This window comes from Mobula birostris, chromosome 25 (assembly GCF_030028105.1).
Source record: "Mobula birostris isolate sMobBir1 chromosome 25, sMobBir1.hap1, whole genome shotgun sequence".
NCBI classification, from domain to species: Eukaryota; Metazoa; Chordata; class Chondrichthyes; order Myliobatiformes; family Myliobatidae; genus Mobula; species Mobula birostris.
Genome location: NC_092394.1, coordinates 12,558,671 through 12,585,043, shown reverse-complemented (window position 1 = coordinate 12,585,043; position 26,373 = coordinate 12,558,671). Strand labels below are relative to the sequence as shown.

The 26,373-nt window shown below is 39.9% G+C and overlaps 1 protein-coding gene across 7 annotated transcripts in view; it reads left to right on the top strand.

The window, feature by feature from the left end:
- Window positions 1-26,373, top strand: part of nf1a (neurofibromin 1a) — a 374,121-nt gene that overhangs the window by 54,097 nt on the left and 293,651 nt on the right. For 6 of the 7 annotated variants that reach the window (XM_072243433.1, XM_072243435.1, XM_072243432.1 and 3 more), the window contains exons 2-4: window positions 3,076-3,219; window positions 6,357-6,440; window positions 14,622-14,812. In XM_072243433.1, coding sequence (XP_072099534.1) covers window positions 3,076-3,219; window positions 6,357-6,440; window positions 14,622-14,812 — 419 coding nt within the window. The remainder of the gene's footprint in view (window positions 1-3,075; window positions 3,220-6,356; window positions 6,441-14,621; window positions 14,813-26,373) is intronic. The other variant, XM_072243431.1, reaches the window with a different exon arrangement.

Here is a 26,373-nt window from a genome sequence, read left to right as displayed (position 1 = left end):
ATGCACCACTTGTGCTGGCAGCTCATTCCACACTCTCACCAACCTCCGAGTGACGAAGCTTCCCCTCATGTTCCCCTTAATCTTTTCACCTTTCACCTTTAACTCACGACCTCCAGTTGTAGTCCCAGCCAAACTCAGTGTTTTTACCCCTTCTACACCCCTCATAATTTTGTATACCTCTATCAAGTCTCTCCTCAGTCTTCTACATACTGAGGAATAAAGTACTAACCTATTTAATCTTTCCTTATAACTCAGTGCCTTTAAAAACAGTATTTTGGGGTGCCTTGTCTTTGGATGACTTTTTATCTGGTTGATTGGCTACATATGTAAAGAGACCAAAAGTGCACTCAGGTCTCCAGATGGAGTTTCACCAGGGCTTTCTGCAGAGGGGACCATTCAAAAGAGCAGCAGGGATTGATCCTGGTGCCTTGGCAAGTTTTCTTTCTTAGCTGAAGCTACCTAAAAAAAAAATGTTGTTTAATTTGCTTCTGTGTAAGCTGTTTACTCAGTTATCCTTACTTACAAAAAATGTCTGTTACCCTTTTGTAGCCGGGAGCAATTTTGTATGTATTTTTTTCAAGAAATTAGTAATAATTGCTAACAAATCTATAATGAGAACTGGTGGGTTTGCAACCTTCAAAATAAAATGTGGTTGTAATTACATCATCTGCATGCTGATGCTACCAGCAAAATATTTTGAAAAGCTGTTATGCTCTGTGAATTACTTGGCGTGTGCTTCTATTTATTTTTCGCTGATTTCTAGCATTACTGTGAATCTTGGGTCAAAGATGAATCCAGTTTTGAAATCTCCAAATCAATACGTTTACCAATGACATTCATGTCCTTGTGATGTCTGTCACAGGAAGCAATCTTTTGGAGGATGACCGGTAGATAAGAGGCAGTGGAAGCAGCACAAGCCTGCAGGAAGCCTGTTAAAGAATGGTTATGAGAGACTTTGGTGTTTTGGAATGTTGGGCTGGGAAAAGCGGACATAAATGACTAAAGAACCATGCACAAAATGCTGGAGGAGCTTGCCAGGCCAGGTAGCATCGATGGAAAAAAGTAAACAGTCGACATTTCGGGCCGTGACCTTTCATCAGGAACAGTTGACGTTTTGGGCTGAGACCCGTTCTGATGAAGAGTCATGGCCGGGAACATCTACAGTTTAGTCTTTTTCATAGATGCTGCCTGGCCTGCTGAGTTCCTCCAGCATTTTGTGTGTGTTTGTATGCTTTGGATATCCAGCATCTGCAGATTTTCTCATGTTTGTGATAAGTGACTACAGGAAAGTTGAGGCATAACTTAGTTGAAAAATCCTTCACAGATTTAAAAGGCCTCATTAATCTTGTACTGCACATAGAATGTAAAGACCAATTGTGGTCTTTAAGTATGTCAGAGAATTATGGACAATAGAACATGATGTTATTCATTCCCCATTTGAAGTTTTATATTCAGCTTTTATCTTCTGTAGAACAAAACATCTTACTTCACAACTTGTTTTTTTTGTTTTATTTCAGAAATTCCTACCATGAAATAAGCTGCTTTGTGAACTTTATAATTTTGTAATAGCATTTTCCATCCCCTGTAGTCTCTCCTAAAATTTGTATGAAATGGCATAATTGCTATGTGGCAGATTTACCCAATTACAATGCTTTATAATCCTAAAGGTTGCAAGCATGTATTATTGACGTAGGTAAATGAATTGCTGAGTTACTGTTTTAGTAATCCCATTATTTTTCAGCAAAAATTCAGTTTGAGTAATTCATAATTTTTGTATTTGTGTGCTTTATGTAATGTATTTTAATATGTTTGAATTAAATTATGCTTAAGTAAATTTGTACTGTGTCCACCATACTTATTATGTCAAAAAGCTGTACTTCATTTGAACAGCCTGAGCAAATGTAAATGGTTCAATTTAAAAAAAAGTCCTCCATTTTGGTCAGAGTTCCCTGAAGGATCATATTAAAAGTTTATACAGAAAGTAAAGTGTCAGTACAATTTTGTTGAATTAAATGAGATTTTGTACAGGATGTGTACACTGTTTTTAGGGTGGAACAATGGAAGCCTCAAGGACATGGGATGGTTAATGAAAGGACAGTTGAGGATTTAAATAAACTGAAAGGTGACTGTTTTAGAGAAAGCGAATTGAGCATAAATAAAAATAAAACTCCCTGCAGCTGAATGTGTGATAACGTGGAATTGTGAGACCGCTTGTGCTGAGTTATGTACCTGCATATTCTAATGTTTGCTGTTATTCCCCACAAGTTGCTAAATTTCATTGGATTATAAGAAGTGAGAGAGATTTTAGCCACTATCCATCTACATTTAACAGGGGCTTCTGGATAATCCAATGTGGAGGCATGGCTAAATTTTCTTCCCCTGCCTGACTTTACTTCATCTGCATTTCAATGGGCTAACATAAAACCAAATGGGCACGTGGTTGTCTCTTTAATTGTGGCATCTCACAGAGGTGAACCAAATAGTGGAGAAAGGGAGTCTTGACAATTATCACCATTATATTTGTACAAAGGGTAATCATGAAAAGGTGTGTTTGGAATGCTTTTTAAAAGGTGAATCTCCAGAAATGCTGCTTACATTTATTTATTTAGAGATACAGCACGGTAACAGGCCCTTCTGGCCAAACAAGTCCAATTATACCCATGTGACCAATTAATCTATTAACCTGTACATCTTTGGAATGTGGGAGGAAATTGGAGTACCCGAAAGAAACCCACGCACGGAGGTCACAGGGAGAACGTAGAGACTCCTTGCAGTCCGTGGTGGAATTGAGCCCGAGTGCTGGAGCTGTAATAGCGTTACACTAACTGCTGCCCTTTTTTTTTATCCCCCTGAAAGTGAGATAAGAGAAACACCTTTACTGTTGACCTGTTCAGGAAAACATTAATATTATTAAATTAGTTTTCAAAACTCTATTATCTGACCTTTATGAAATCTATGCACTGAAAAATCATGTTTCTGAACTGAGGTCATTCAAAGCCTTTAAATGAAATCTGTTTAATATTACATCCCAGTAGCTCAATGAAGAGTAACGTGTTCATCTCTTTCTCCCTCTAGCTTCCAATTAAAGGTGGGCAACAGAACACCCATTCCAAAGTTAGTACTGAACACAATAAGGAATGTCTCATCAATATTTCCAAGTACAAGTTTTCCTTGGTCATAAGTGGTCTTACCACCATCTTGAAAAATGTAAATAACATGGTAAGTATCCAGAAACATTCAGATAGAACCGCAATGGGACATGCAAATGGTATGGTGTGGGGAGAGGCAGGGTAAGAAATTTGATAAGTCAATATCAACTGATGGTGAGAGAGCTGCATGGCCCCTGTTGTGCAGACCAGGCCTTCGTGCTGCTCTGTCACCATTTGCAGCCACTCAGGGCAAGAAGTGCCAGAAGCAGTGTGGGAGGGAACAGAGATGCAGCAGACGCACTGGAATCCGTGCTGGGTTGCCCATCGGTGCTGTTGCACAGTGTTTGCTTCCCGGAAGGCAAATTGGATTGCTCTTGTCTGTGGCTAACTCATTGTGAGATAAACTGGATTGCCCTTATCTGTGGCTAACCCAGTGTGAGATAAGCCGGATTGCCTTTGTCAACCGTTAACCTGCTGAGTGCTTGTTCTTGCAGAAACGTGACTTCAGGACAATATCCCCTTCACTCATCAATCTACAGGTCATGCTGCTCATGGACTTGTGCTAATGTCATTTTGTGACAGTATGGCACTGCATGTACTGTGTTTTACATCTTGGCCCCAGAGGAGCACTGTTTCATTTAGCTGTATATACAGTACGTGTACAGTTGAATGACAATTTGAACTTGAATATAACTAAATTTCTCATGCATTTGGCAACAGAAGACAAAGCTAAAAAAGTGTATAAAATGCTTTGGTTTAAGCTGACAGATGTTTGAAATAACCTAACCATAAGGCTAGATGATTTATTCATTATACTCCACTTTGGACCTGCTGTTTCATAATACCTTGGTGTATTTTGATTAATGGGCAAACTATGCAAAAATTGCTTCTGTTACATCTGAAGAAGGGCAGAGAACATGAAACTACTAACCCTTGAGTTCACGATGTGCTGATCTTTTAACCTATGTCAAGATCAATGTAACTCTTCCTTCCTTCAAAGCCCATAACCCTCCATTTTTCTTCCATCTATGTTTAAGTCTCCTAGATACCCCTAATGTATTTGCCACTACCACCAACCTGGAGCGTGCTCCATGCACTGCCCGCTCTCTGTAAAAATGCCTCTGATATCACCCCTCTCCGTACTTTCCTTAAGTTACCTTAGAAGTATGCCCTCCTGTATTAACCATTGCAGCCTTGAGAAAATGGCATTGCCTGTCCACTCTATCCAATGCATCTTATCATGCACCTCTGTCAAGCTGCTCCCACCTTCTTTCACTTCAACCCTACAGTGTTCAACCATTCCTCATAAGACATTCTCTCTAATCCAGGCAGCATCCTGGTAAATCTCCTCTGCACCCTTTCTAAAGCTTCCAAATCCTTCCTACAATAAGGCAACCAGAACTGAACACAATATTCTAAGTCTGGTCTGACCAGGGTTTTATAGACCTGCAATATTACCTCATGACTTTTGAACTCAGCCCCCTGAGTAATGGGGCCAACACATCATCAGCCTTGTTAACTGCCCTATCAAGTTGCAGAGCAACTTTGAGAGATCTATGTATGTGGACCCCCAAGATTACTCTGTTCCTCCACACTGCTAAAATCCTGCCATTAACCCTGTACTTTGCCTTCAAGTTTGACTTTCCAAAGTGTATTACTTCATACTTTTTGTGGATTGAACTCCATCTGCCACTTTGCAGCCTAGCTTTGCAACCATCCTGTTGTGTAATCTTCTACACTGTCCACCAACCTTCATGTCATCCGCAAAATTACGAATCCACCCTTCCATTTTCTCATTTAAGTCATTGACCATTGACTGATTTGAAATGTCAATTCTTCTTTTCTCATCTGATGCTGTTTGATCAGCTGAGTATTTTTTAGCATTTTGTTTAAAAAATTGAGTTAAATTTAATGTTAGCTCCCCAATTTCTACATTTGGAATACAGTGGATTCTGGTTAATTGGACCACTGGTTAATCGGGGCAGTTACTTATTTGGGACAATTCTTAAAGAACAAAAACAAATAAGAAAATAGCCAGGATTTCCTTAGTTTATTTGAGTCACTGCTGCTTAACTGGGACGGGAGACAGTTGCCAAACAGTTTATAACTAGCGTCAGTTATGTGCACTTGCATGGCCGTTAGACACTACACCATATTTACAATGACAGGTGCATGTGTTTGGGTCACTGATAGATATTTCAGAACTGTTTTGCTCACGGTAATTTCAAGCATTCAGACTTGGAAATGCCAGAAGTGGCTGAGAATGAAAATGAAACAATTTCACAAATTCAGCAAGTTTGGAATTATGAAGAATTTTAAGGTATCCATAATCATCTTGAATGTTACAATGAAAAAGATTTGGAGGATGTAGTTGTCAAAAACCTTGTATGAAGGCAGTCCATTATCTGCAGTGGGTGTCTGTGCTGATTTTGTTCATTTAGTTAATCAAAAGAACACGGCAGATGAATTCCTACTTTGATAACTATCAGGAACTGATACAGTTTTTCATATTGTAGAGGTATTGGCCGTGTTTTATTTTGTTCCGTATTTCATTTAAATGCATAATTTGTTACTCAGTTAAGTGGTACTTTGTCTTTTTTCTATTAAATTTCGTCTAGTTGGGGCAGTCGCTTAATTGGGCTAAAATGTACCGGTCCTGATGTGTCCCAATTAACAGGAATCCACTGTACTTTGAGCTCTTACTTGGCCTATAAAATTACTTAAGGAGTTCAGTTCTTCACTGATCCTCCTTAATCCTTTGCATTGTTGGTATTTTGATGCGTAGGATAAAATCTGATAGACTAGTGACTTAAAGTTGGATTTTTAAAAAATGAGGCACATTCATGTAAAATTAACTGTTATGGAGCCTTTCCATAAATTGCTCATATATGACTAAAGCCAGTGATTTCCATTTGAGTCATCCAAGTTATTGATTTGAAGTATTTTCTCAGAGAAAGTTGTGGAGAATAATGGTGAGTGATGTAGTTAATCAGTGAGATTTTCATACTACTGGATAAGGGAATGGTGAGAGAGAAGTCCTCTAAGAAAACCCACTCGATCAACAATTAACTCCCCATAGAAGGTCGAAAGTATGAGGACCTGTTTTTTTTTCTCTCTCAGTAAGTCACATCTTGCTGCCTTGTGCAGCTGGTAAACTTATAGAAGTGGTTGTTGCAAAGTGTCTGATACTGTGTTTTGCTCTCCCAGCGAATATTTGGTGCAGAAGCTGAGAAGAACTTGTATCTTTCGCAACTGATAATATTAGATACGTTGGAGAAGTGTCTTGCAGGGGTAAGTAGCAAAACCTCTGATTTTGCTTTGTTGTCAAATGTGTCTGTCATTCTAGATATTTTTTTTTGCTTATCTGGAAATGTATTCCGTGTTGTGGTTCTTGGTACATTACACTTGAATACGAAGATGTGCTGCAATGTATGTTCACAGATGCTTTAAGTGTGGGGCAGAAGAAGCCAGCAAGGATGATAATGGTTTAAGCATGCACACAGGATACTGTCCTTTGCTATCTGCCATATAGACTGTAAGCGCAGGTGACTTGTGCTCAAAATATATGCATGACTTAAGATTCAAATTTATTTGTCATGTGTACATTGAAACATACAGAGAAATGTGTCACTTGTGTTAACAATCAATGTACTGAAGTGTGTGCTGGAGCAGCTTGCATTTGCACTCCAGCTCCAACATAGGATGCCCTCAATGCTCGACAAAACAACACAGAACAGAACAAGAAATGAAACAACGACAGCAAAGCAATCGCAGTTTCTCCCTCCCTTATTCCTCTAATTCCCCCACATCCCCGTCCACGATAGCATAGCAGTTCAGAGTTTAATTCCGATGTCATCTGCAAGTAGTCCGTAATTCCTCCTCGTGGAATGCTTGTTTTTTTTTTCCGGGTGCTCCAGTTTCGTCCCACAGTCCAAAGTTTACTGGTTGGTAGGTTAATTGGTCATTGTAAATTGTTCCTTGATTAGGCTAGGGTTGAATGGAGGGTTGCTGGGCGGCAGAGCCCAAGGGGCTGGAAGGCCTATTTCGCGCTGTATCTCTAATAAATAAAACCCTAATCTGACCTCTTAATTCCTCTGTTCCCAAAAAATCCCCCGAACCAAAAAAAAACACTCAAAAATAACTAAAACTGAGCTATGACTTCAATGGCAGTCACAGTTTGGTGCCATCCTGAGCAAGTTAACATGGTTTATGCAACAGACAAGAAGTATATGCAGCACATCATCGCAGGTTGATTATGCCCATGGTTTTGGACTCATTGCAGGAAAATATATGCTTGCATGGCATTGGATATTGGCATTCAGGACTGGAACATTTTAACTGAGGAAAGATTGGACGGACTGTAGGAAAAAAATACTGCAGATGCTGGAATCTGAAAGAAAACTGTGTCGGAGGAACACAGCAGATTAGATGGTATCTGTGGAGCAAATAGTGATGTATAGGCTGAGGAGATCATTGACTAAATATGTGGATGGAAAGTGAACGTGGTAACAGTATTGGTGGAAATTTAAAGTCTTGCTTCCAGCTAATTGTAAGAACATAAGAAATGGGAATAGGTGCTAACCAGGCCTCCAAGCCTGCACTGCCATTCATTGAGACTAGATCTTAGTCAGCAGTAATTTCCTGCACACACTCTGCTTTCCTTGATGCACTTGAAATTCAGAAATCTGTTGATCTCTGTTTTGAATGAACTCAACAACAGAGCTTCCAGGTCCAAGAGTTCCAAAGATTGGCTAATCTCCTTGAGTTCAGCCTATCAAATCATGTCAGAATCTTTTAAACTTTCACTAATATCATCTCTCATTCTGGAAATTGGACATTTGGTGACGATAGAGTTATTGAACTGCCTCTGGTAGGATATGTTGATATTTGAGGGAGGCACTGTGGCATAGCGGTTAGCACAATGCTTCACGGCACTACCTTTAAGATCAGCATTCAATTTCCACTGCTGTCTTAGGAGTGAGTATTTTCTCCCCATGACTAAGTGGGTTTCCTCCAGGTGGTCCAGCTTCCATCCACATTCCAAAGATGTACAGTTTGCATTAGGGTAAGTGAGTTGTGGGCATGTTCTGTTGGTGATGGAAATGACACAGTTCACTATACGTTTTGATATACCAGTGACAAATAAAGCTAATCTTTAATCTTTGTGTTAGATCAGTGCTTCCTTGTAAATTTTATGAAGTCAATCGTTTCTTTCATGGTGGAATTACAATTTTTTGTTTAAAAATTGAATTGAAATCTAAACTTTAAAAAAAAATTGTGTACCGTGCAGAAGCACAGATGGTTAGGCTTTAAAGGTTTCCTCTTGCGGTTATCTGTGTGGTTTTAGACCAGTTTTTAGCTCTATTTTCAATGCACCATGGTGGAGTTCCTGAAATCATGGTAATCTTTCCAGTCGAGTCAAGTCTACTGGTGTTTATGGTGAATACTTTATACTTTAATGTCGCCAAACAATTGATACTGGAATGTACAATCATCACAGCAGTATTTGATTCTGCGCTTTCCGCTCCCTGGATTACAAATATTAAATATTAAAAATAGTAAAAATTAGTAAATATTAAAAATTTAAATTATAAATCATAAATAGAAAATAGAAAAATGGAAAGTAAGTTAGTGCAAAAAAACCGAGAGGCAGGTCCGGATATTTGGAGGGTATGGCCCAGATCCGGGTCAGGATCCGTTCGGCAGTCTTATCACAGTTGGAAAGAAGCTGTTCCCAAATCTGGCAGTAGGAGTCTTCAAGCTCCTGAGCCTTCTCCCGGAGAAATCTAAGTTGTGAGTGTTACAAAGATTGATCTGATATTGTTGTGAGAGGCTGTAGAAAAATAATAAGTTTGATTAAGTGATTAGACATTAGCTTTATTTGTCAACACACATTGAAACATCAGAACATACAGTGAAACGTGTTGTTTGCATCATCATTATCGATACGTTGGGGGTAGCCCGCAAATGTTGCCATCCTTCCAGCAGCAACATAGCATGCCCGTAACTTCCTAATCCTAACCCGCAATTTGAATGTGGGAGGAAACCGGAGCACCCGGAGGAAACCCACATGGTTACGGGGAGAACCTACAAACTCCTTAAAGACAGCAGCAGGAATTGAACCCTAGTCTTCCAACTGCTGGTGCTGTAAAGTGTTGCGTTAACTGTTACATTATGGTGCTTGGGTTCAGAATGCGGAGAAATATTTTGGTTCTCTGTAGCTTATTCATCTTGATGAACACTTGTTAGTGGATGGCTAGACAATGCAGTTCCTTTATAGGAGTTTTTCTAGGGAAGGAGTTGGGTTGGCTAATGTAGGTGCTACGAAGTAAGGGCTACACTAATGTAAGCAAGCGGGAAGTGTAGAAGAAAACAAATCAGAGTTTGCCTGATAGGAAGTAGTGTGGGTTGGGATGGTATCACAAGCATGTGCTACGATAACCTGTACCACAAGCAAAATATTTAGATCAGCACAGTGTAGCTGCTCACAGCTCCGTGACCCAGATACAATCTGTAACCCTGTTGCTGTCTGTGTGGAATGTACACATTCTCTCTGTGACCATGTGGGTTTCTTCCGGATGCTGCAATATCCTCCCGTATTCCAAAGACATGAGGGTTGGAAAGTTTTTTGTTCACTGTAAGTTATCTCTAGTGTGTAGATGAATGGCAAAATCCAGAGGGAGTTGATAGGGAGAGTAAAATAAGATAAGGGCAGGATTAATGTAAGAATATGTTCTTGGTGGTCACCATGAATTTAGCGAGCTGTTTACTTCTGACTCTTGAATACCCTTGTAAATTATAATTGAAATTTTAACATGGCAATAAATTTACTATGATCATGCCTTGCATTTCAATAAAGCTCTAGAATATAAAACAGGCAAATATTTACAGATTTTTTTTCCCTCAGCAGGCCAGGTAGCATCTATGAAGAGGATTAAAGGCCTGAGACCCTACATGAGGGCTGGGAAGGAAGTACGAAGAAGACATTTCCTTCCTTTCCCCCTTGTTTTCTAGTCCTGACGAAGGGTCTCAGCCTGAAGTGCTAAGTTTATTCCTCTCCATAACTGGAGCCTGACCTGCTGAGTTCCTTCAGCTTTTTGTGTGTGTCACTCTGGATTTCCAGCATCTGCAGGATCTTCAAAGAGGTTTTGTAGTAAAAATCTTACACAATTTTTATGTAGAAAAGTATCTCAAGTAATAGTGGAAGTTGAGGTAAAAGAAGTGTTGCTCAAACCTTAGTGAAAGAGATGGTGTTTAAGGATGGCGACTAGCATTTACAAAGTACTTTTAAAATGATGGAACACTGAGTAGGGATATGAAGGTGTTTAAGTAGGGACTGTCAGAGTATGAGATTTTGGCATAGTTGCCAATGGTGAGGTAGACGAAGGGATGGCTGAGCGGAATGGAGAGTTTACTGATCAGGAAACAGGAGGTAATGATATAGGAAAGGAAAGGTGAGTTTATTGAAAGGTACCATCAGGTAGGAGATACAGAACCCTGAAGGTACACACTCAACAATTCAGGAACAGCTTCTTCCCCTCTGCCATCCGATTCCTAAATGGACATTGAAGCTTGGACACTACCTCACTTTTTTGTTTAATATGCGGTATTTCTGTTTTAGCACATTAAAAAAAATCTATTCAATATACGTAATTGATTTACTTGTTTATTTATTATGTTTGATTTATTATTATTTTTTCTCTCTGCTAGATTATGTATTGCATTGAACTGCTGCTAAGTTAACAAGTTTCAAGTCACATGCCGGTGATAATAAACCTGATTCTGATTGAGACTTAAATAAAGAGATGAAAATTTTAAGCTGAAGTGTAAATGTAAAAGCAGATAAGATTGTTCCTGTTGAGTTGTAGGCTATAGGCAGCAGAGTTGATGGAGGCGTGGGAGGGGGTGGATAGGAGGGGATGGGCATTAGCTACACCTGGGGGTGACGACTATGAACGAAAATTTCAGTGCAAGATGTTCTGACGCAAGCTCTTGAAAGGCCAGTGGGAAGAGGATAAATGAGAGTGCAAAGGAAGCAGGCAGGATTTCATTGATGGTGGGGTGGGGAAAAATAACGCACTTTAAAAAATTAGTTTTAAGTAAAAGCATAAATAATTATAAAGCCAAAGACTAAACAGCAGATATCTGTTTTATTAAGTTGGTGTTTTTCTGCTTGGGTGAAGAACTAGCTTGTGAGTTAACTCCCATTTGTGTAACAAGTTGGTGAGTGATCTAACAGAATTATTGCAGGGGCACATTTAAGAAAATTTCAGGAAAATCAACATTACATTAAAAAAAAATGTAGCTTATCTATATCTCAACTAACTTCCTTCCCAAAATCTCTAAACATTACAAGATTCCAGGATAGAATGATTGTCATAGCAGAAAGTTGGTTCTGTGAGCGAAGGTGACTTGGAACAATTACTCTGCAGGTTTTTTTCTTTTCTTTAATGCACTCTCTCAACTATATATTCTGGAAATCTTGAGCATTATATAGAAAATGCTGGAGGAACTCTGCAAGTCAGGCGGTATCTGTGGAGGGGAATAAACTGTTCTGGGCCGAGACACCTTCATCAAGGCAAAAGGACTGTAGTCAGGTCCTGATGAAGAGTCTTCACCCAAAACGTTGACCTTTTATTACTCTCAAAATTTCTTTTTGCTTCCTTTGTATCTGAAGATAATCAGTGAGCTTAAATTGGACACACGACACGCAAATTGTGCCTGTAACATGATAAACTCAATATAGGAAATCCGTCTTGTGGCACTTCCTTGTAACCTGTGCTGCTTAACTTGTCAAATATTAATGTGTTCCACAACAGCGTTCAGTTATATTAGTGGTTAATTCAATTTGATACTAACTGGGAGGGAATATAGCAGGTCTTTTTTGGAAACGATAGTCTAACGCCTCCTTGTATATCAGTTGTAATTCTGATATTCTTAGTATTATCACCTGGCAAAAACAGATGGGGGGGGCAGAAAACTGACAAGTAAGTGTTAAGTATTTGAGACAGATTAGCGGGTAATGACAGCATGAGTTTGAACCACACATGGTCTAGGATTTACTTAATACAAACATTCATTAGCTTTTTTGTGCATGGCAGTAGGGACGCGACAATCCGCCCCCAGCAAGGGAAAAGCGAAATGAGTCACATTTCTGCTTGTGATGGCTGCTTGCATATTTGCATGTGTGTCAGTTTAAGATTTGGGCTTCCATATATTTCTCAGGCTCCTGTCCACAGCCCCAGTCAAGCTGTTAATACTCACTGGGAGGGTGGCCATTTCAGTTAGATTACCGGAAAATACTGGCCACCCATGTAATGGCACTCTGCACAAGTCAATTTTGGAAGAGGAAATGTGGCTAGAGTTGAACTAATTTAAGGGTGACCTTTAAATGCATGGGTTATTCATATCCTGTGATTTCTTTACGTAGCTGAAAAGACCTGATTGTTACATTTGGCATTGGATCTGTTGCATATAAGGAAAACTAAACAGTTCTATCTGAAGCTGTGATATTTATATAAAACAAGTAAAAATGTGAAGATTCAGTCAATAGAAATTATGGAGGTGAATTGTTTACCACTTTTAGCTGAATATCTCTTTTGCAGGTGTTACCTCCTTCTGTTCCACATGCTTGTTGGAGTTTCTGTTGGGATTACATCTGGGCTGAAAGACTAAGGGGCCCAAGATATTTAATTTTAATACAGTCTGTTGCTTCTTTCTCCCTATGGGATATAATACAGATTTCCTTATTGTTCTGAAAGAAAGCCAAATGTTGAACTACAGTTAAGATATTCTTGGGTATATTTATTTTCATGGTCGACTGACTTATTAGGCATGTGCAAGAAACTTAAGGGTTCGGGGCGGAGTCTCTCTTAGGCTATCTTTTACTTAAGAAAATGAATCTTTTACTAAACATGCCAATTGACTGCAGGGAGTTAGCAATTCCAATGCATCCACCTGAGTCCCTTTCACATCTATTCTCATCCATGAAGTTTCTGCATCTTTAGCAATGCCAGATGAACTGCAAACTATATGTACTTTAGTAATGTTGGCCATCTCAGCTTTCATCCATGTTTTGTTACCTTTACACTTGACTTTTCCAGTGTCACCTTGACATGTTGTACACGAACATAAGGTAATCCAGACCTTAGCTACTTGTGTCCCAACTCTCACCAAGTCTCATCCATCCATAAATCTTATACTGGCTCCCAGTTAAAGTTCTGATCTTAATCTTTTTGCTTTCTTAAAAAATGATGTGATCTGCTGTTCACAAACAAGAGAAAATCTGCAGATACTGGAAATCCGAGCAACACACACAAAATGCTTGAGGAACTCGGCAGGTCAGGCAGCATCTGTGGAAAAAAGTACCGTCGACATTTTGGCCCGAAACGTTAACTGTACTTTTTTGTGATCTGCTGTTATTGTCTTTTACTGCCAAGGTGTGAAATTCTTTCCCTAAACCTTTGCCTTTCCACCTTCCACAGCTAAGATACTGCTTTAAAACTAATCCCTCCACTTTTGCTTATATGGGCTAGTATTGCCTAGTGTAGATGTTGCATTTTTTCCCTGATTATGGCCCAATGAAGCATTTTAGGATCGTCTAATACATTATGTACTGTATGCAATATTATTCCAAGTTACCCCTGTTTCTGCATAGAAATGGAAGAGGTTAACCAACCCTCTAGTTTTCTAGTCATAATTTCAAACCTGTTTTAATACTGTCTTTCAAAGTTTCTTGCTGTAAACTTTTCCTTATGCCTCTCACTTTCCCACTTCCGTGATTTGGCTTCTATTCTGAAAAAAGAACTTACATTTTAAGGGATTTAATTAAATTTGACTAGCAAGGCCTACCAAGCTGCTGAGACAGTTAAAGCCTTGTGTTTTGTTAAATCAATTGCGTAAGATGAGAGGACAAGAAGCAGTTGGTGTTTATTCTTAACAGTGGCCACGAAAGCTGGCTGTGGCAAAAGGAATGATAGTCTCTTGATGAGGGTATTTCTGATAATACAAACTTTTGCCAAATCTTCCCTCTTATTAAAATAGAGAGAAACGTCATAAGAGGGGAAAACATGGTCAGCATCTTCTGTGTAGTGAGAATGTCAGAATCAATCATTCTGCCCCCTCCTATTCACTTTTTTTGTTGCAAATAAGGGTATTTACTGAAATCTGTACTATCCCATGTCTGGCCTCTGAAGAATTTTCTCTCAATCTTTACATCTTCAAAGTCAATTTTATAGACTTCCAACAGTGATCACGCCCTCAGTTTCTTCTCCGATTCCATTTATTTGACTTTATTTAGCCTTTTACTTTCTAGCTCTAGATTGTTTAATAAAAAAAAATGATTACGTAATTCATTTGACTTTTCTCACCAAAGCATGTTATAAAGTTTGTTCTTATGAATGTGTCATAGCTATAACATTTTATCCTTTGCATGCATCAGGAACTGTTTAACCTTCTGTTGTTCTTTGGTAGCAGCCTAAGGATACGATGCGGCTCGATGAGACCATGCTGGTAAAACAGCTGTTGCCAGAAATTTGCCAGTTCATCCACATGTCCCGTGAAGGAAACCCGCTCATAGCTCAGCTCCGTAACTCTGCTTCTGGGGTTCTCTTCTCTCTGAGTTGTAATAATTTCAATGCTGTCTTCAGCCGTATCTCCACCAGGTCAGTGCAATGTGCTCATTCAAGTCACAGTAGCAAACGTAGAAGAACTTCTGTTTTGATGAGCAAATAATTTGTGAGTCAGTGTAAAATTGTTGTTGAATTTATTAAGCACATTGAATAGAATCACTTAATTACTGATGCTGTGGCTTCCACTATTTTATACTTGGGCTATTTGTTAGATCATTGACTTCAAAATTATTTCCATAAGAATATTTATGATGAAGTCCCAGTTGTCAACTGGACTTGAGCAGGAGGATCTTCAGTTCGGATTCCCAGCTTAGTAAATTTACAGTGACAAACGGCAGGGCTATTAAACAATAAAACTAAAAATGCATACAATTGAATAAACATGAGCAGCAGATAAGGTATTAACTGGATAATGTATTCTTTCTTTAAAAATTATGAAAAATTAATAGAGAAGATTGAAATAAAGTTAGGAATATAAAAAAGAGATGTTAAGAATTTCGATAGATGTCTTTAGAAAGAAAGGCATTTAACAAAGTGAGCACTTGTGTTGTGGAAAGGATCACAAATGAGCAAACATGCTGTCCTCATCCACCCTTTCATGACCCCTCAGGATCATAAGTACCGCAACCAATTCCTTTCTCCTGTTGTGGAATTAATAAAGGAAAACAACGAAATTGCAGATGGATTAAACAGGAATTTGGCAGGAGTATTTACTGCAGAGGATATAAGCAACTTCCCAGAAATAGTTGTAAGTTGTGGTTTAGAAGGAGGGCGGACATAAAGGAAAATGACAGACGTCAGGGAAGTGGTACTAAGGACATATAAATTGGACTTGTGAACAAATAAATTTCAGATCCTGATGGGTGTCATTCCAGGGTCTTAAAAGAAGTAACTGTTAATGTAGTAAATTTCCAACATTCCTTAGATTCTAGGAAGTTTATATTAGATTAGAAAATAACAAATGTGACTCCTTTATTCAAAAAAGGGAGAAGGAGAGAGAAACCAGTTAGCTGAACGTCAGAAGTATAGAAAATGTTAGAAGACATCATTGAAGATATTTTACTAGGGAGCTTGGAAAGATTTAACAACCAGCATAGGTGCATATCAAGGATGCGTGCTTGGCCTACTACTCTACTCTTTCCACACTCAACATCAGCAAAAGCAAGGAATTGATTGTGGACTTCAGGTTGGGGAAGTTGGGAGAATGTACACCAGTTCTCTTTGAACTGTCAGCAGTGGAAAGAGTGATCAGCTTCAAGTTCCTGGGAGTCACCATCTCAGAGGATCTACCCTGGGCCCATATATTGATGCAATCATGATGGAAGTACACCAGTGCTTATACTTAAGTAAGAGTTTGAGGAGATTTGGTATATCACCAAAGATCTCAGCACATTTCTATAGATAAACATTGGAGAGCATTCTGGCTGGTTGTATCACCACCTGGTATGGCTGCTCCACTGCACAGGATCACGAAGCCGCAGAGAGTTGTAGACTCAGTCAGCTCCCATCATGGGCACAAGCCTCCCCACCACTGGGAACATCTTCTAAAGCAGGGGTCCCCAACCTTTTTTGCACCGTGGACCGGTTTAATATTGATAATATTCTTGTGGACCGGCCGATTGGGGGCAGGGGTGGTTCAAATAGGGTTAAATTCACCTCAACATGTCTTTTACAGTTAGGGTTGCCAGCTTTTTCACTCTCAAATAACAGGCAAAAGTAGCAGTCAAATCCTGGGACACTTTACCCCAGGAAAGACTACCACGACTATGAAGCCTTGAGCGGGCACCTGTGTGCGCATGCGATGTGCACATGCGTGTACGTGCCGATTTATTTTCCCCCCACAAATCGGTTTTGCCTTCATCTTCCCGACTATACTGTACATACATTATTTCTACTTTATGTAGACTGTGTATTTATCATATCATTCCTGCTTTTACTATATGTTAGTGTTATTTATTTTCAGTTTTATGTGTTATTTAGTATGATTTGTTAGGTTATTTTTTGGGCCTGGGAACGATAAAAAATTTTTCCCATATAAATTAATGGTAATTGCTTCTTCGCTTCACGCCATTTTGGCACGAAAGGTTTCATAGGAACGCTCTACCTTAGCAAACCGGGACAAACCAATTTAGCCCAATATACGGGATGTCCCGGCAAATAAGGGACAGTTGGCAACCCTGTGTTCAAGTTCAACAGTGCGTGACAGGGAATGAGGAAAGGTGCAGCTGACTCATATCGTTTCCTCGCGGCCCGGTAGCACATGCTTTGCGGACCGGTACCGGTCCGCGGCCCGGTGGTTGGGGACTGCTGTTCTAAAGGTGGTGCCATTTAGAAGTCAGTATTAAGGACCTCATCTGAGGCAGCCCCCTTCTCATTACTGCCAGCAGGGAGGAGGTAGAGGAGCCTGAAAACCCACACATGTTGTTTTAGGAACAGCTTTTACTCCTCCACCATCAGATTTCTGAATGGTTCAGGAACCCGTGAACCCTACCTTGCTATTCCTCTTTTGCGCTATTTATAATTTTTGTGACTTATAGTAATTTTATCTCTGCACTGTACTGTTGTCACAAAACAACAAATATCATGATGTATGTCAGTGATAATAAATCTAATCTAATCCTGAAATTCAAGGTAATCAGAAAAAGTGAGTGTGGCTTTATTAAAAGGAAATAACTCTTGACCATTGGGGTTCTTTGGAGAAGTAACATGTGCACCTAGATTTGACTATTTGTGCTTGAAGTTTTCACAATTCATTTGATAAGGTGCAGCTTGGAAAGTAAAAGTTTATATTGTGGTTGCAGATAGCAGTAGATCAATGGATCATTTGAGGGCACTGAGTATCGGAGTTGGGGCTTTATGTTGCAGTTGTGTTGCATTGGGGAGACTTCACTTGGAGTACTGTGTACAATTTTGTTCATCATGTTATAGGTAAGAAGTAGTTAAATCAGAAAGTGTGGAGAAGAGATTTGCAAGGATGTTGCTGGGACCAGAGGGCCCAAGTTATGGGGAGAGGCTAGCCATGTTATTCTTTGTTCCTTGGAATGTAGGGAAATGAGGGGTGATCCTCCTTCACAAGTGTTTAAAGTTATGTGAGGCATAGATAAGATAGATGGTAGAAAACTTTTTCCCAGTTGGGGGGGGGGTGGGTTTGGTCTAAAACTAAGGGGCATACAGCTAGGATGAGAGGGGAAACTTTTAAAAGTGTCCTGAGGGACACCTTCTTCATGGCAAGTATGGTGAGTATATCGAACAAGCTGCCAGAGGAAGTGGTTGAGGTAGTATCGTTTAAGAAGCACTTGGATAGGTACACATTGAGGGGAGTAGCCTTGAGGGAAATGGGTTGAATGCAGGAAACAGGGACTACCTATTTGATCAATGACATATTGGGATGAAGGGCTTGTTCCATGCTGTATTACTCTGTTTCTAATGGGCTAAAACAAGGGAGGGTCTTTGCTGGTTGGCAAGATGTAACCAGTAGTATGACCAAAGGATTGGTGATGGGCCCTTAACTTTTACGTTACTTTGATAAAGGATCCAAAGATATGATTGCAAATTTTGACATAAAGATAGGTAGGAAATTTAGTTGTGATGAGGTCGCAGGGGGGATTCAAGGGGATAAAGCTAGGTTAAACAAGTGGGCAAAGATCTGGCAAATAAAATATATTTTTGGAAAGTGTGAGATTATCAATTTTAACAGGGAAGATAATTGAGGCCTACTGTTAGTCGGGTTTGACAATGGATATTGCATCCTTGCTGTCTACGTGATACGTAAGCCAGGGTAGTACAATATGGAGAGCAAGCTGTTGCCCGTGGAGCAGGCTCCTTCTCCCCATGCAGCTGATGAATCCAAAGGGTTGGCAGAGACTAATACAGTTTGGCACCAGCAGCGTTGCAGGAGTTGCCAGTCACAGTTGAACTCAATGAAGGACTGCCTTAGTGACTCCAGCTCTGGATTTTTCCTCTGGGTTTACTCCCGAAGCCTTTCCCATGAGTGGCTGGAGCCACAAGGCAGTGGAGGTTTGAGATCAAGGCTCTTCTCCTCCTAGGTGATCTGTGAACCATGACTGACGAGCCCCATCTGCCTGAAGTCACTGGTTTTAAGGTACCAATAACTGGCCCCTTCTCCTGTCGGTAGAAATGGTTCTGCCAGGCTCAGTAGCTGAGCCACATGTAAAAACCAAAAGCTAAACTTGGTTGTCAGAGGCTCTTTGAGAAGTACGCCACAGGGAACATTTAATAGGTAGTGGGAGCTAATCCCCACTACCTTCTTCAGAATAACAATCTTAACGAACTGACAGGGAGGATGTATTGGAACAAATTATCTACGTGGTGGGTGATAACAGAGCACTGAGATGCTGAGATATTTGTGTATCCTCCTGCTCATCTACCAAAGGCTAATATATTAGTACAGCAACTAATTGAGAAAGCTGACAGTTTTTAAAGTGTGTGCAAGGAGAGTTGAAAATGTAAGTAGGGAGGTCATGCTTCTGTTCTATAGGGCACTGGTGAAACCTTATCTGCAGCACCCTGAACAGTATTCACATCCTTATTTAAGAAAATGTGTTAATGTATTATAACTAGTTCAGAAACAAAGCACCTTGAGTGTCCAGGTTATCTTATGAGGATAAGATGGACCAGCTAGGGCTGCATCTGAGAAGGGACTCAGTTGAAATGTACCAGATACTGAAAGGTTTTGATAGAGCAGATGTAAAATTATGTGTCCCATTTTGGGAGGGCCTCCAACTGGGTGTCACTTTTGACAAGTGAGTCACATATTTAACACAGATGAGGTGACTCTTTTTTTTTGATGAGCAGCATGAGTTTTTCAAACTTCCTTATTCAGGGCATGATGGAAGCAGCCTTCGAATGAGTTTTCCAGGCAGGTACAGACTGGAACTTGATAAACAAGGGGGTGCAAGGTTAGTTGAATGGAAGGAAATGTGATTTGAGGTTTCAGTCAAATTAGCTGAGATAGCACATCAAGCCTGAGAGACAGAATGGCCTACTCCAGCTCCTAATATATGTTCATATAATTTTCGTTAGGACTTGTTTGGTAAGTGATGGAGTCTGCTGAGTTTAGTGTACCTTTTTACTTTTTCGTTTAACCTCTCCCTTAAAACCGAAAAAACGAGATACAACTGAAATTTTTAAAAAAAAGTCATGTGCATTGGTAGAATAAACCAAGAAGTTTTTGCTTGTGGCTTTCTCATTTCCTCACTGAATGCAAACGTTGCTAGTAAAGGTGGTATTTATTGATTTCCTTAAGTAGATCAACTTGCTCGGCTATCTCAGAGGCTGATCTCTTACAGCCCGTCACACTGCTAGCGCTTAGGGCAGCAATGAAGGTCCTCGAACTCTGTCTGTCCTTGGCCATCAAAACCAATTTTGGTCTTGGTCTTGGAGGTGTTCTGGGCTTCCTTCATCATGCCAATAGTTTTCTCTCAGTTTTCACTACTATCAGTCATGCAAGTCCCAGATGGAGACTCAGGGATACCGTCACACATAGATACAGAAGGATTCTTGTTTGCTGTTTCCGTAACAATTTTGTTTGACCAGTCAGGGTTGTTAGCCCTGAGCTGAACCCTTGACCCTGGAGGACCAGTGGACCACTCTGCCTCTGCCCATTGACTTGTTTGGCATGGGCAATCTTATCAAGAGTGAAAGCTGATTCCAGCCAACATCGCTCTCTGGGTTATTGAGGCACACAAGTATCCAAACCCTATGCCAAGGTTGTGGTCCTTCTGGAGATAATCACGTTGGTGTACCTGGAATCAAGTATAGGTCAGACCAGATGAAAATCTCATTCCTCAGCAGACATAAGTGAACCAGATAAGTTTTTATGACAACCTGCTGATTTCATGATTTCTGGAACTAGCTTTTAATTCCAAGTGCACTGGATTCCTTATCTGTCACAGTGGGATTTGTCCATATGTCTCCAGATCAAGTTCAGTCAAGTAACTTAACCATATCTGTTACTCCTGAGATTCATGTTCAATAGCTCAATACTAGCGTCCTTGCTTGCAAGTCTGAAGTTGCTGAATTCAGTTTTCACTCTGTACAAGCATGAAAATCTCAGCTGAGGCTCCAGTGAAATATTATTCTCTTAACATAGCTGCCTCACAGATAGGTCATTAAACTGCTGACCCTCAGATGTGGACTTCAAATGATTTCATGACATGATTTAAGATGAGAATAAAGGAGCTTTTCCAGGTCCCCTGATCAGCATTCATAATGATTCATAATGCCCAAGGTAACAGAAACCTGATCATCTGGCCATTGTCACATTCCTGCTTTTGTGTAAACTGGCCCCCCCGTATCTCATATATCAAAGCAGTGAATATGGTTGCAGGTTACGATGTTTCAGTGCTTTCAGAGATCTTGAAATCAAGAAATGCACTATGCAAGTCAGTTTCACAGCCTGGTGTCTGAAAATTCATTTCTCACTGTGGCAGATTGCCAAGTTGATATTTTTTTTTAAAACAGTCAGCCTCACACACAAAAAGACCTAAAAGATGAAGGATTGTTAGGAAAACTTAACTGCTTCATTAAAGCCCCATGGAAAGAACTTGTCACTGGTTAACTTGCCTGAATTAAAGTGACAAAATTCATTCATTAAGTGGGGGGTTGAGTTTAATGCTTGACTTGTGTTGTCCACATTTCAAGGGAAATAGGGGAAAAGATCCATATTGAAACTCCTTTCAGGTAAACAATCTTGCACTGACATGATACAAAGTTTGTGATTGTGTTCTGACTCCAATCAGTTGCTTAATCTTTACCCGTTTAATGTTTAGCACAAGTTGCTTGAACAGAGGTCAGACAGGAAACATGCTTTTCACTATCAAATCCTTTAATTACAGCAAAGTAATAGATCATCAAATCGTAGCTTAGAAAACAGTGGTTGCACCCCTTACAACTTCTCTCAGACAAATGTTTGAATACCTCACCTTTTTGCTTGAAAGCCTCTTACCCCCCTTTATATTCATACAAAATTAATGATTTTAGAAATGTGTGAACAGAGGCCATGTTTATTCATATTGGGGATGGTGGAGCCAACTTTATGTAAACAGGTACTCAAGTGATGGACCTTAAATGTTGTGGAATTTAATTGCAAGATACTCCATCTTTTTGCTACCACTGATTCATCAGCACTAAATCATCCTTTGCATCTCTTTGACTGGTTCGAAAACTACCTGGAAAGCTATGCTCAAAGGGGCTTTTAATCTGTCTCTAATGCAGCCCTAACTAAGGCTTGAATAAGTATATTTATAATTATTTTAGCTTCAGCAGCCTTGTTCTTTGAATAATTCTGTCAACTTTCAAAGTGTAATTTTGGTCCATTCAGTATTTTTTCTAACAGAAATGAAGATATCATTATCAATAGATCACAATTTTTTGTTCTCTTCTGTAGAGAAATACTTTACTTTTAATGAGAATATTATTTTATATTATGGCTTGACTTGACACTATTCCAATTGAAAACTATGGAATACTTTGAAGGAGAGTAAAATCCAAGTAGCTCCCTCGTGATTTGGCTGACTATGACTTGCTTGTGACTTTAATTACTCTGTTAGTGTTGCTTTTTTTTTCACTTTTCTGGATGTCTTGCAGCTCTGCATTTTATTTATTGAATAACGTAGTTTAGTGAATGGAATGCATTAGTGTCACTGTATCACATTACTGTACTCTGTTTCATATTGAAAACAATTCAGCAAACTACTTGTGGGTGCTTATTGTTCATACAGTTGCAGTACATTTTCAAAGTACTGCACTGAATCTTTGAATTTTGCTACCCAAGGAACAGCAGTAAAATCTAACATTAGGAATTTACTTGTGCACATTATTGATATCTATATATACATTTCCCCATAAGTTTGTGAAGACCTATTTGTAAATTTGAGAATCTGATGCTGAAATCCGTGATTAGATCTGAAGACCAAAGTTACAATTACTCTTGGGCATTAGTGTTAATTATGATGAGTAGAACGGGAACACCACAGACTTGCTCCATGCAAGCTATAAGCTAGGAGGTTATTCTGACTGTAGCACTTTTACTGTTCTAGACATCCACAATTCCTAGTTTTTGTTTTAGCTTCCTTTAGCCAAGTTGATACTAGAAATTAGTTTTGTTGGAGACATGTACATCAAAAAATACAGTAAAATGTTTTGTTTGCCACATGTAAACTAGCTCTGTCTTTCTAATTTTTCACTCCAGGCTTCAAGCTTCCTGAATACAGGGCAGTAATCTAGACAGATCAAAGTTACTAAGTGCAGTTTGACAGGAGTAATATATGTTCCACGTTAATGAGCCATATGAATGTTGTTTTGAATTTGCTAACCTTGATGATTTTGCTTCTTATAAAATGAAGCTTAATTTTATGGCTCTAAATTTGTTTTTGTTGCTTGCCTGGCTGGAGCCTACAGAGACAATCAGGATTGTCTTGCAAAGGATCAATAATTTGGCTCATCTTGAGTTGCAAGTTATTGATGTGTTCAATGCTACTTTTGCAGATTGATATTTAAGTCAGGCAGCAAATCTCTCAAATTTTTGCCTTCCCAAAAGCAAGTTACTTTATATTCTTCCTGGGCATGATCATGGGTGGATTCCTGGCTGGGAATTTGTCAGAGGCATATGACTATGACCCGTGGCAAACTTGAGAAATTCTGCAGATGCTGGAAATCCAAAGCAACATAACACAAAATGCTGGAGGAATTCAGCAGGCCAGGCAGCATCTACGGAAAAGATGATGGGCACATGAGACTGTAGGTAAACAGTTGACGTTTTGCGCTGAGAACCCTTCATCAGGATGGGAAACAAAGAGGACAAGGCAGAGTAAGCCATGACTAGTGACCTGGGTTCCATAGTCCACCACGTCATAGGAAGTCATTCTTGCCTGTGGCCATCAAACTTTTCAACTCCTCCCTTGGAGGGTCAGACACCCTGAGCCGATAGGCTGGTCCTGGACTTATTTTATAATTTACTGGCATAATTTACATATTACTATTTAACTATTTATGGTTCTATTACTATTTATTATTTATTTATTATTAACGAAAATCAATTTCCCTCGGGATCAATAAAGTATGACTATGACATACTGACCAAAGGGGCTACCTGTGAGGAGTAGTCATCACCTTCCATTGGGTGTCCTCCCATCTCCCAAAGACCGACTGATGGGTTAATTGGAAACTATAAATGGATGACAGGAGAATTTGACATGAATTGATGGGCAGATGAAAGGTAACACGGAAATAAATGGGCCAGTGGGATTGATAAGATTGCTCTGATACTTGGTATGCATTTGATAGGCCAAGTTTATGTCTAAAGGAAAAAAAATGGAGAATTCTTTTTCATCAGTAGTTCAGAAGGATCTAGAACTAAAGGATGCTGAAATGTGATTGAATTTCAAAAGATTTGGGCCAGAGATTCTTTAACAGGGTGTTGTCTTGTGGAATGCATGGCTGACTATGTGAACAGAAGGCTATTGATATGAGGGAATGTGAATACAAGGATACTAGCAAATGAGTAAATCGACACCAGTAATGGTTTGGACTAAATAATAGATTTCATTATATGTAATTTTGATGTCACAGAGTAGTATGGTAGCATATTTGTTCAATTTGATGCATAAATATGGTGAAAGGGTAAAAGTGAATTTAGAGAATGCTACAGAGAAAAATTATGAAAATAATCCTGGCTCCTGGCACAAATTTGAATCAATTAAGTTGTCCAAAATGAAATCTATAGAAATTGCTTTTATGGTGTGGAAATTGATGGTGAGGTTGACACTGAGAAAAAGAAAATAAAATCCTGTATATGCATAAATGTACATACTAATGACTATAGAGACCATAAGACATAGGAGCAGAATTAGGCCATCTGGCCCATCGAGTCTGCTCCACCATTCAATCATGGCTGATCTTTTTTTTAAATCTCCTCCTCAACCCCAGTTCCTGGCATTCTCCCTGTAACCTTTGATGCTGTGTCCAATCAAGAACCTATCAATCTCGGCCTTAAATAAACCCAATGACCTGGCCTCCACAGCTGCATGTGGTAACAAATTCCACAAATTCACCACCCTTTGGCTAAAGAAATTTCTCTGCATCTCTATCTCTGTTTTGAAAGGGTGCCCCTCTATCCTGAGGCTGTGACCTCTTGTCCTAGACTCTCCCACCATGGGAAACATCCTTTCCACAACTACCATGTCTAGATCTTTCAACATTCAAAAGGTTTCAATGAGGTTCCCCCCCCCCGCCCATCCTTCTGAATTCCAATGAGTACAGACCCAGAGCCATCAAATGTTCCTCGTATGCTAATCCTTTCATTCCTGGAATCATCCTTGTGACCTCCTCTGGACCTTCTCCAATGCCAGCACATCTTTTCTAAGATGAGGGGCCCAAAACTGTACACAATACTCAAGGTGAGGCCTCACCAGTGCCTTATAAAACCTCAGCATCACATCCTTGCTCTTGTATTCTAGAACTCTTGAAATGAATGCCAACATAGCATTTGCCTTCCTCACCACTGACTCAACCTGCAAGTTAACCTTTAGGGTATTCTGCGCAAGGACTCCCAAGTCCCTTTGCATCTCAGATTTTTGGATTTTCCCCGCTTAGAAAATAGTCTGCACATTTTATTTCATTTGCCACTTTCTTGCCGATTCTCAAGTCAAGTCACTTTTATTGTCATTTCAACCATAACTGCTGGTACAGAACATAGTAAAAATGAGACAACATTTTCCAGGACCATGGTGCTATATGAAACCATACAAAACTATGCTGAACTACCTAAGAAAAAACATAAAAACTACACTAGACTACAGAGCTATCCAGGACTGCATAAAGTGCACAAAACAGTGCAGGCACTACAATAAATAATAATAAATAATAAACAAGACAGTAGGCACAGTAGAGGGTATAGTAGGTTGGTGTCGAGCCAGGCTCTGGGTATTGAGGAGTCTGATGGCTTGGGGGAAGAAACTGTTACATAGTCTGGTCATGAGAGCCCGAATACTTCGGTGCCTTTTTCCAGATGGCAGGAGGGAGAAGAGTTTATGAGGGGTGCGTGGGGTCCTTCATAATGCTGTTTGCTTTGCGGATACAGCGTGTGGTGTAAGTGTCTGTGATGGCGGGAAGAGAGACCCCGATGATCTTCTCAGCTGACCTCACTATCTGCTGCAGGGTCTTGCGATCCGAGATGGTGCAATTTCCGAACCAGGCCATGATGCAGCTGCTCAGGATGCTCTCAATACAACCTCTGTAGAATGTGGTGAGGATGGGGGGGCGGGGTAGAGATGGACTTTTCTCAGCCTTCGCAGAAAGTAGAGATGCTGCTGGGCTTTCTTTGCTATGGGGCTGGTGTTGAGGGACCATAGGAGATTCTCCGCCAGGTGGACACCAAGAAATTTGGTGCTCTTAACGATCTGTACGGAGGAGTCGTCGATGTTCAGCGGAGAGTGGTCACTCCGTGTCCTCCTGAAGTCAACAACCATTCTCCTAATCTGTCTAATTCTTTCTGCATCCTACGTGTTTCCTCAACACTACCTGCCCCTCCACCAATCTTCGTATCATCTACAAACTTGGCAGCAAAGCCAATC